General features: G+C 41.2%; 1 protein-coding gene across 3 annotated transcripts in view; it reads right to left on the bottom strand.

The window, feature by feature from the left end:
• The window catches only part of ACTR3 (actin related protein 3), a gene marked incomplete at both ends in the record, with an annotated part of 30894 nt that extends 19389 nt beyond the window's left edge, over positions 1 to 11505 (bottom strand). For all 3 annotated transcript variants that reach the window (XM_082001309.1, XM_082001310.1, XM_082001311.1), the window contains one exon: positions 11462 to 11505. In XM_082001309.1, coding sequence (XP_081857435.1) covers positions 11462 to 11505 — 44 coding nt within the window. The remainder of the gene's footprint in view (positions 1 to 11461) is intronic.
• Positions 11506 to 12062: the final 557 nt, after the last annotated feature.

The following is a 12062-nucleotide window of genomic DNA, read 5'->3' as shown; positions in this document are numbered from 1 at the left end:
AAGTCCTGCGCAGAACCCATCCAAGGGGTCATGCTCCAAGCAAGTCTAACATTCAGTGACGGGATTAGGCTTTACACAAAGTTAAACTGCATTTATTCTTCAAAGTAAGGTGATACTGCCTTTTTGCAAGGTGCCTTGCTTGCCCAGGCAGCAGCAGATTTGTACTTCATATCCTCTTCCATCCAAATGGGTTTAGAGCCAATCTCCCATTTCCCAAAAGAGCCTCTTGCCATTTGCTTATAAACTCTCCTGAGGCAAGAGTATTTTGCATTTCTTTCCTGAAACCATGTGGAAAAGACTCCAAGAATCAAGGGCCAAAGACAGAAAGTAAGATGACTGCCCAGTAACCAGAACATAGATCTTAGAAGAAGTACGATTAGAATTTTGATTCCCTACTCCACAGACTGCTTAATTATTTTATCCCATGACCCTATAGGCATGGATATGGATACCTTACAGACATGCTACATACTGCTTCCAGGAAGAAATTTAGAGTTTTCCAAGTGATACTGTGTCAATAGGAGTCAAAAATTATCACACATTAACAGCTGCACATAACAGCATACTGGCCACTTAAAAGAAACAATAATAGATGAGTGGTTTAAAAGAACTAATCCATGCTAATTTCTGAATGCAATACTGATACCAGAGCCCTGGAGTTCCAGGCCTAGAAATCATTATTTTAATAAACTATTTTCCTACAGTTTGATATCAGATGCCCACGACCTGGAAATTTTAAATGCACCCTGGCATTTCTGTTGTCCTGCTTAAACAATTCCCACTTAGATGCTCATGTCTCCAAATCCCATGCTGGCCAGACAAATGCAGAGACCTGTATTTCACTCCACAGCTTTCTGAAGCTCCTTCATGGGTCTAAACCAAAGAATTTAACTGAGAAAAAGGCTGCATGGGACCATTTCTTTGGATCAACCAAGAGCAAAGAGAAATTCTAAAACCAGACAGAAGCCTCAATTATGTAAAACAAAGAACAGTGAAGAATCTTAGGAAGCCTGTTACCTTTGCATATGAATTGGTTTCAATAGCATGGTCTGCAAACCATCTCACCATTTAAATCCAATCTCATAACCTCATTTCTCTCAAGACACCACAGCAGTATATGCTCCATATACACTACTTGAATACCAGCAAGGACTGGTACAATATTTGTATGCAATTCTACTTGCTAAAATAATATTTGTTTGTGCAGATCTCCTCCATCATAGCTTGACACTTCACTGCATAACAAATTTTACAGAGAAACAGTTAAAATGATGGCACAAAATAGTACTTCTCTAATATTTCAGTTTAAGAAATTTCAATAGTAATTTAAAGATATAAGTAATGTTTCAGTAAATAACATTATTATGAATGGCTGAAGATAAAAGATACAAAACCAAGAAAGGTTATTTTACGATTTCACAATTTCATAGTTTCACAGCAGGTGAAGGGTGTAGGCATGCAAGATAGTACAGATGCAACTTAAATTTGCTGATGCATGTAAATTCTTTGTTGCAGGTGTGCGTAGCCCCAAAATTCATTGCTCAGTTACCTTAACTCTAAGAAAATTGTAATTAAGTGAGCAGGTTGCAGAAGGCACTACAGAAAAGCTCAGAAAGTGAGGAGATTCTAAGGAGGGAACACACACATGGTAATATACTCAAAAGGGCATGAAATAAATCAAATGGCAAAAAAAGTTTTTAAACAGAATGGAAAGGCATTCTGCTCTTCAATCCCTAGCTCATTACTGATGCTCTGTCCATCAGATTTTATCAAAAAGGGCTTAATATCCTTTACTGTTTTAGCTGGATAAATTCTACGTAGACAGAATTTGAGATAGATACGGTGTTTTTACTGCCTGATGTCTTTTGATAAGAAAGCTATTTTAAAAAGAAGTAGAAATTTCTCAAACATGGATGAACCCTTAGTCTTCATACATAGAGCCTCATGTTATTGAAAAGCGTGAACAAACCTTTGTTTTTATTTGTTGCTTTTCTTCTATCATCCTTCTTGTACACCAGATTACACTGAAAAGCCTAGGAAGTATTTATTTTTCAAATCCTCGTAAAGAGAAATAATGAGAAAATGATGGTGAAAGAGGAAAGCCATCCCACCTCTTTAAAAAAGGTTGCAGCTCTAGCATCAGGTGCAAATTGGTTAAGCAACAGCAGATCGTAAGTCCCTGGAGGAACTGATTATATTAGGAAAATGGGACTTGTATTAATAAGGTAGTTTACTATCTCTTTTCAAATGTCCTTGATAAAACACAAGATAGCAAAAAGACTTCGAAATTAGTCATGCCTTTCATATTTAGCTAATGTATCTATTACCTTTTACACATCACTAGTTTGCATTTTTAAACAGCAACTGCGTCTGTCAAGTTTTAAAGCAATTTTGATCAACAAGTGTTTTAAGTAATCAATAGCAAAAGCCAAAGAATTAGCTCAATGGAAAAAGCACACGAGATTAGAAGTGCTCTCAGATGAAGAATGTTGTTAAGCTGCGGATGAGACACATCAAGGGATGGTAAAAGGGGATATTCAAAGACATATGGGATCTCTAGACACCAGACATGTTACAAATCTGGCAGTCTGCAACCTTGGCCTTGGAATTAACTGCATTACTGCGTATCTGAAACTACTTTCTTACAATATTTCCCGCAAAAAATACCAGTCCACTCGAACAAGACCTTTTACCTTGACAACAAATACTTCTTTGCTACATACTGTAACTGTCACAGTAAAACAAAGCATAAGCATTTTGAAGTGGTGTGGAATTTAAAAAGTGAGCTCAAAAGCAGCTTGAAAGATAAATACTTCTAAGAAAAATTTATTTCCCAAATAGGGGAAAAAAGCCAGCTAAAAAAAGTTAGCTTATCTTTAAAAGTATCTATATTTTTGTCTAGAATATTTACCCAGTGCTGCTTTTTATCAGCAGCTACATCTAGACCTCAAAGCACAGGCATGACTGTAACGCTTGCTAGTAAAATCTAGCTAAAATGGGTAGGGGTAATGAAAAACCACAAAGTCATGGCCACAAATAGTCAGACCAGAACCCTCCAGGTGTGTGACCAAGAGGAACGCAGAGGCAAGAGCAGCCTGTGCTACATAGCATTGAGAATAAATTCACATGCTTCGTAATAAGAGTCTCCAGGTGACAGTTTTTACAGCTGTCTGGAGAACAGAGGAAGCCACCACATTGTGCAGCTTCTAAGTTTACATTTTGGATGGAGTACTTTCAAATTTGCTCTATGTTTACTTGCATTCAAAACTTTGAAGGTGGGGGGGGAACACTAAAAACAACCCAGAACCCAACAACATTGATAGCTTGACTCCAGAAAAGTTTTCTTTTCCTAAAAGTAAACAGGAAGATAGGATGCATTTATTACCAAAAGACTGTAGCTTATGACTGAGCCATGAAAAGTATACTTGAAAACTAGCCCATATTTAAAGTGTTTAAGACTAAAAAAATCCAATTCAGGCATTCTGATGATATTACCATCTAAATTTGTAATCCTAGTCAATTTTATGTATATTTGTAAAACCCATTTCAAATATTTAATGCTGACATGTACTTTAACACAGAAAATAAAGTTAGCTTTCCTTTGACTACATTTTCCTCAAAGTAAGAAGAGCAAATGGCTTTGGATATTATCTTTGTATACTGAAAGTAGTTTGTGTTGGCAAAAGTAGAATGCTCTCTTTTTAGTGTTTCCTTTAAAAATTCTAGACTAATTCATTTTAACAAGTGTCTTAACAGTGCCTCTGTGTTATACCCACACAATACTAACCTATACTGCTACGTTTTTTAATAAATTTGTATTTAATTTTTATGCAAGTTTTCTGAGCATTTTCCACAGCCTGACTACTCCATGTGATATTTCCAAATAACAAGGAAAGAATGCCGCAAAAGCTTGGAATTCTGCATGACTAATTACTTGGGGGGAGTGGGTAATTTGGCAGCTTTCTATATACATCATTTTCCCAAAATAAGCTGAACATTGCACTGATATTTATCAGGAAGAAAAAAACCACAAGAGAATTGATTAACTATACATACTTTCCAACAGATAAAACAAGGAGGGATCAACTGAATCAACAAATACATAATTTCCAAGTAAACTAAATCTTGCACTTGAAGAAATTAAATAGGTAAAATCTAAGTCATGATGCAGAAAAAGCCATAGCTGATATAAACCTGACTTGGAAGTTTTTCCAAACAAATGCAATACAGTGGCTAAAACTGTAAAGTTATTCCACATTAAAAAAAAAAAAAAAAAGTTGAGCATTTGCACAATTTCAGCACTTGAGAGCTCCAGCTTTGAACCAATAGCTACTATGCTATCACCCAAATCACACCAACCTGAGCAGAAGGTGAACCCAGAGCATGGACAGAAGGAGCACACCACAAGCACTGCAGGGTGTCTCAGCACACTTCCAGTCTGCCCAGTACACTGGTTACCACTTCAGCATTTCAGGAGGTAACCAAATGTCTTCCATCAAGAACGGGCTTGCATTAAAACACCAGTTTATGTATTTATCATGTTACACCATGCTTCTAATAAAAGACATCTTCCAATTAGAAACAGTTGTCTGTTAGAAAACAGTGCTCCACTAAGCTGCAGACAAACACACACCAGTGAATTTTCTTTAATATAAAAAGCAGGTCTTATTTAATAAGACTGCAGAAGTTCTGAAGTTTGACTGCAAATTTGCAAGCAGTCATACTGTGAAAGCTCTTGCAGATAATAAACAGCATCATAAATCTAAGGCAAGTCATGACAAGTAAAATAAAATGCTAATACTGGAAAAATAGGTAAGTAAGAGATACTGCATCAACTGAAGAATTAAAATTTGGATTCAATCATTGGTAGCAGGGTACAGTCAAAATAAAGTATCAACAGACAACCTCCTGTCTGCATCTTGCTCTCTACAGACTGAGCATGCCAAAACACATCCTGTGCACAGCTGCAAACACTTGCAAAGACCACAAGAGAATAATAAAAAGGAAACCCCAGGGGAAAAAAAAAAAAAAAAATCTAAATTTATATAGTTTTTCCATGTCTAGTCTTAAAAATGCAAACTCATGATCAAAACAAAAAGAAAAAAAAATATGTTATATACTAGATTAAGTCAGTGGATGAAATTGTAACTTCTTCAATTTTGGATATAACCCTCCTTGACAACTGATTAGAAAAAAGAAAGCAATATATCAGCACTAACACTTGGAAAGGACAGATGCTTCATTTTGATGGTTAAAATAATCCTGCTATTGACACTAACAAGTTTGCAATCAAATTGGTATTTTTAAGCATCTACCCAAGGATGAATTTTTGTTAGATTGATACACCTAAATATATTTTAATTCAGTGGCTAAGGTAAACCAAAAATTAAAGCAATAAAGATTCCTTCTCTTTAGCAGAGCAGAAGAGAATCCATGAATTCCACTGGGGACAAAATAAATATTATTTTAGTTATTTTACCTTCAAATTTAACATTTTCTCCTTCAAGTTTTTAAATTAAGAATGTTTGTCCAAAATTAAAGTAAAAAAACCAAAAGTTTGTTTGAAATTGTCAAAGCCTTTTTGCATTTCTCAAAGAAAGCCTGCAATGATGAAACTAAATGTTGAAACTTTTAAATTGCATAAACTAAAAGACCAACTGCAAAGTTTCTTATATGTGCCTACAAAATAACACAGAGGCTGGATTACTATTCAGGAACTAGTACAGTACTTCCGAACTCCTAGAAGCTGTATTTTCAACTACTTCAGCTGAGCAAACGTGCACCACACATGCAATCAACACACTTTCGGGGCATAACTTTCAAGCCAGGTGCTAAACAACGACAAAGAAACAAGAAGGGAACCTGCCCTCTCCCACCTATGGGCACCAACAGCCCTACCCTCCCTGAAAGCTCTCCTCACTACCAGGGCCGTACTCTGGTCTCAGTGACTGCGCAGGCTTCCCATGCATGCACGAGTAGGAGCTCTGCTGTACGTTGAAGGTGGCTCATTTATCATTAACTTTACAGATTCAACCCATGGATGCAATTAGGTTTGTGCTCTACTCAAGAGACACCGCCACTGCCCCCTCCTCCCTTTTTATATGTAACTATGTATGTATATATATATATCTCAATCAAGCCTAAGTAGGACACAGGGGAAAAGAAAAGCAGAATCGGAAATACTGGAAGGTGCCATGCATCTTGGATGGCTTCTGACATACATTCAGATAAGATATAAACCGATTCCTATAATGGAATTCCAACATATATAGGGGGGTGTGTGTACAGGGATATATATATTCCTAACTGAATTCCTATTATTCCTGATTATACTGTACACTCTGTGCATTCAGTGTTACAACATGGACTGTGATGTATTTAGAATCATTTAAGAGACAACACAGGTAATCACAGGTCTTCAGAACCTATCTGCAATTATTAAAAAGAAATACATGTATTAAACCACCACTCTCAATGTAGCACAACTCATTTTTCCATGTTAAGGATGAAGCATTTCCCCCCTCCCTCCCTAACCACTTCAGCTACTGGCAAGCAAAAGACGCTCTTAAAATCCTGGAAGAGTATTTCTTCCATATTCCATTAAACAAATTATTTTGCTCATGTTTCCCTTACTGAAAAATTACTTCTGGGATGACACAACAGAGAAAAGTCATCCCAAAAGAGGAGGTTTTCATGAAGACTGGAACCCGTGAAAGGTCATGACAAGATATCCAACTGAAATATTAACCGCAAGAACATCACAATGCTGAAGTATTTATAGTAAATAGAAGATATTATTTGAAAATCTGTGGAAATAACCCATGTCTGGAATGTTAGGAAAGAAAAACCATTTCAAGGTCCAGTATAAGATACTAAAAAAGCTGCAGAGGAAAGAAAATACAGGCTGTTACTTCCCCTTACCTTGTTTTTATAGCACTGGATTTCTCATCTCACATATCTTTGCTGTCTACTGAAGATTATTAGCTTTTCATGGATCTTGTATTCATTTACGCTACCAGGTTAAAACCCAGAAGAGAAACAGAATGACATAGTCCTGTCATAACTTCTCACATCAGAGGACACTCAACCCATAAATACCTCACCCTACTTAAGAGTATGAAGCTATACAGGTGTTGCACGAAGATTAACTAAGAGAAGTAGGATTTGTAGAGAAGTCCTCCAGTGCAAAGCTCGCTCCACTGCACACACCACCCAAGCACCAGCCAGGATTTCAGCTTCTCTGAGGCTTCATGTGCCCAAGTTTATCCTCCCTTCATTTACAGAAAACCTGGTTATAGAAACTAAACAGCAAAGAAATTCTCAGAGACATGACTCATTCCAAAGAGCAGCTTGCAACTTCATGTCAAGAAAGCTTGGAAATCCTGAGCAGCCTCAATTTTCCAGGCTCTGAGCTCAGAGGGAACCCAGACTGCTGTGAGGTTTCGAGGGACTCATCCTCCTGCCACAAACAATGGAGTTTTCTCCACTCGGCTCTGAAATCTTTCATTCTCCCCTAGTAGTCAGGAAAGAAGGAAGATAAAAACCCAAACCCACCCATTTTTGTAACCTGTGCAAGGGAAGTGAAAAAGGAACCTAGCTTGGCATATGAGAGGAGATACAAGAAAGCAAGATGCGAGACAAAAATTTTTTCCAATTTACTCAAGAGAAGGCTAATCAACATGCTGACCCTACCAATAAAAGACTCTGGGGAACATTAGAGAAGTTGGTCACCTACGACACTCAAACATTGATTAGTAATGGATCCCCCTGACAGCGACAGAAAAACAGTACACAAACGTATAGAAAAGGAAAAGTTTAGGTACAGAAAATAAAAATACTTTTCTTTAAATCACTTTCATTGCTAAAATTAAGTTCTCATTTTGGCACTGCAGTAGGTTACACAGCCACTTCAGCTCAGCTGAGGAGCCATTAATTTGAACACTCACAATTATCTGCCATCTCAAATGAGCTAATTCAATATTATAAAAGTTTATACTAAGCAAAAAAAATGCATTCATCCAGAAAGATACAGCTAAAATCTACTTGTCAACCTAATCAAGCTAAATTCTGAAGTGGCGTAGGAAGAGCTTTTAATCATGACTCGCAGGCTGTGCTGTGTTTGCACGTAGAATAGGCAGCATGAACTATTCAAATATCCAAAAGGCACAGAGCAAAAGACTGCAGCCTACCAAGATGAAAATATCAGCAAGAGCTTTTTTCTTTCTGTGGTACGTTCTTCATATACTTTATGGAAATAATTCCATGTTATTTTTCATTTTTGTATTTTTTATTTAAAAAAAACACACGTAATCCTTAGATAGGCCAGTCTGAAGTAAGTCCCATTCACAGTATTTACCTGCTCTTACTAGGTATCCATTACCTTATTTTCTAGATATCAAGTGTGCTTAAGCAAAGAATGCAAATTTCGAGATAACAAATGTAATACTGGAAGAAATTTTGCTGCACCCATAATACAATTGCCATGTCACTGTCTTCACCCATTTGCCAGCTCCAGCTCTATATGTACTGGCATGAGCCCTAAAAAGTTTGACTAATCTGTTAAAACCTGAAACAACGGGGATCACATGATCTCCCCAACCTCTTCTGTGCTTTGGTCTGTCTGCATTTCAAAAGCAGTTCTTAAAAATTGTCTAATCTGTGCAGGCTGATGCTGAAAAGCACAACTCTGCCACCTTTCTCATCCATCTCCTTCCCCTCAATCTTAGCTGGGAAAAATGAACACACACCCCCCAAAAGTCACTCAGATCAACAAGCTGAACTTGTGGCTACATGCATAAGACATGTAGGAAGACACCCTTATTACATCTCCTATGTCTGCCTTTTGCTGATTAAGGTAAATTCTCCTTGGACTGTAAATTAATTATCATCTCCTCCCTTTAAAAAAAAACACAACCCTACTTATTGGAAAATCTGTGCATTTGTAAAGCCTTGCCTGTTCTAAAGGCAGTTCCTTTCAACCTTTCTGCTGTGGTTGTATTTTTGAAACCGCTTTCTCTTCCTGTTCTCAGGGCCTATCTTTAACTTGCTTGCTTGCTTTCATTTTGGTAGACAAGATAGCACCCAGGTGAGGCCTCAGCTGACCTGCACAGAGCACAAGGCTGACATCATTTGTGTGTCATGCTCTTGCTTATACACAAAAAATGAGATGGGGTTAGGGAAGGCTGCATGGATTTAAAAAAAAAAAATAGCATGATTATGTTATCACATCCCACTGCACCACTACCCACCTGCTCCCTATTTGCCTCAAGTATTAGATTTTTTTCATTTGTAAATTCACCACTTTACACCTTTGACTACTGAAATCAATGAATTCCAACAACCCAAACACTCTGCAATGTTTCCAACACTAAAAATCTTTGCCCACAGCTTCCTGAAGCAGAACTTCAGGGAAAAACAACCTCAGACTACAAAGTGCATCAGAAAGGAAAAGCCTGGAGAGCAGCATAGGTTGGGCTGTGTTAAGAAAAAAAGAAAAATACAAGTGCACAATAAAACAGTATCTTTGAGAGATCTTTGAAGACTGAGGGGGAAATAAAGAAAACAGGAGTGAGACTTGGTGAACATCATATACAAGAACGTTACAGAATATGCTCTGTGCACTGAAGTTGATTGACGGGTTACTTAAACACAGGTCATCCCCAGGAACATTTGTTTTAACACTCAGGTCCCTCAGCATACCTCTCATATTAAAAAGACAAAGTAATTTCTTGTGTAGCTATATGCTGGGATGTTGTTCCCTCTTGGCATCAGTTATAGCTCTAAGTGAATCTCTCCACTCCAGTGGTCACAACCTATATTTTGCAAACCTATGAAAACATAATTACTGACTTTAATGGGACTATCTGCAATGCACAAACATGTGGCATGGGAAAAAGCCTCCAGTGGCATGCAGCAGAGTACATTACAGATCCTTTGTTTTGAAAGATAAACAGTGCATATACACATCATGTTAAACGCACATATACTTCCATTACACTCAGCTACACTCTCTCATTCCCGCTGTACTAACCTTCCTTCATCCCACAAAATTCAAGGTTTCAGTTCTTGCACTAGCTACAGGTATGACTCATTCATGCAACTGTTAAACATACAGACATTATAGTCACATATATGCCTGCTCTTCTTAAAGACCAATTTATTAATGTCCTACACCAAATAGATTCTTTTGAAGGAAAGATGAGCATGTCTGTTCAAAAAACAAGGGCCTGGATTTCAACAGAACATGCCCTTTCAGAGTTCAGTAAATATCTGTACCTATATTGCAATCACTGAGAAATTTCTTTGATAGTTTTTAGCAAGACGGACTAGAAGTGAAACAAAAGGATGAGTTACAGAATCGGCATGCAATCAGTACTAGCTACAGAGAAAGAGCCTTGAAAATACACCAATACTTTCCAGTAAAAGCCCGATGCATAATGGCTAAAATGAAGTATTTCATCTTTAGAATCACACCACAGACGGCAGGTCACTGAGTGGTTTTCAGTTCCCGAGTGCGCTCCTGTCAGCAGCACCAGGTAACCCTTCCAGGGTGGCTTCCCACAGGCACCTCTGTGGGCTTGCTCCCCAGCCCAGAGCCTCCAGGAGCCACGCCACGGCAGAAAAGGGAGCCCAAATCCCGAGGGCCTGCTCCCGAAATCACCTTTTATGCTATTTATCATTGGCACCGCATTCTCTTCATCATCTGGTAGCTGCTAAATAAAAAGAAGAGTTTCTAAGAGGGATTTGGTTCAGGTTTGACACTGAAAACTGCCTTATAAGGTATAAAAGCCCGAAAGCAGGAAGAGGCTTTGACAAAACTAAGGAAGTTCCTCTGCGCTTGCTCGCTGGAGGGGGAGGGGTTTTTTTCTTCCACAGAGAGAAGTAACACAGAATAAATGACATTATCCACATATTAAAAGATAAATAAATACAAAACAGCCCCCCAGACAGCACCGTCACTCCTCTAAGCGAGGGCATTCCAGGGGCTCGCAGGCAGCTGCAGGATTGGGCTCCCCGCCCCCGGCTCCGGCAGCCGCACCGGCTCCCCCGCACCCCAGCAGACAGCAGCCGAGAAGCCGGAGGCGGCTGCTCCGAGCGGCCCCGGCCGGCGGGGCGGCCCGAGGGCTCCACAGCGGCGAGCGACCGGCGCGGCCCCGCCGAGACCCGACTGCCGAAGACGCTGACTGAGGGCGAGGGAGTGGGGCCGCGCCGGGACATCCCTCCCCGCCCGGCGGCCGCGAAGGGCCCGACAGAGGGGATGCAGAGAGGGGAAGAAAAGGCAGCCGGCCGCTCCCCCCAGCCCGGCCCAGCCCTCCCGCTACCGGCACCACGGCGGCTTGGGCGCGGCTGCCGGCCCCACCGCGGGCGGCGCGACCCCCGCCGCCATCTGCGGCAGCGGAACCCGCCCGGCCCCGCCCCGGGCGGCACCGAGCTGTCAGCGGCCGCCCCGGCCGTCGCTCACCCCGTGCCGCAGTCCACCACACAGGCCGGAAGCCGCCCTGCCATGCTCCTCGGTAGCGGCGGTGCTGGGGACGGCGGGCAGCCCTGGACGCGCTCCGGCGGGGCTCGGCGGCGGGGAGTGAGGGCACTTCCGCAAGGCGGGCGCTCCCTCCCCCGCCCGCTCGCAGGCACGGCCCGGCGAGCCCAAGATGGCTGACCCGCCCCTCCCTGCGCGCGGCGGCGAGGGCGGGCGCGACAACTCCAGCCCTCGCTGACGTCCGATCTCGGGGCCTCGCCCCTGCGAGGCGGTGCGAAGTGGAGCGGGCGGGATGGTTCCTACCCAACCCACGCTCCGGCAAGCCGCCGGCCTTCTCAGGGGCGCGGGCAGAGGCGGCCGGCTGCAGTAGTATTTGAATGCTGAAAACCTGAGAGAAGACGGGGCGAGGGGTTTTGTGGGGTGCTGAAAATGACGAGGGGGTGACCTCCTGCAGGCCCTGCCACCGAGGCGCCAAGAGCCCTCCCCACAAAAAGTGTCACCAAAGGGCAAACACAGGAGGCCACGCTCCGCACGGTGCTTGCTGGCGTGGCCGGACACTAGCTGGGCCGGTGAATGAAACACCCAC

Source organism: Phaethon aethereus, assembly GCF_964289735.1.
Source record: "Phaethon aethereus genome assembly, chromosome: 6".
NCBI classification, from domain to species: domain Eukaryota; kingdom Metazoa; phylum Chordata; class Aves; order Phaethontiformes; family Phaethontidae; genus Phaethon; species Phaethon aethereus.
The sequence above is the reverse complement of the archived record's forward strand: the minus strand, read 5'-3'. Positions and strand labels throughout refer to the sequence as shown.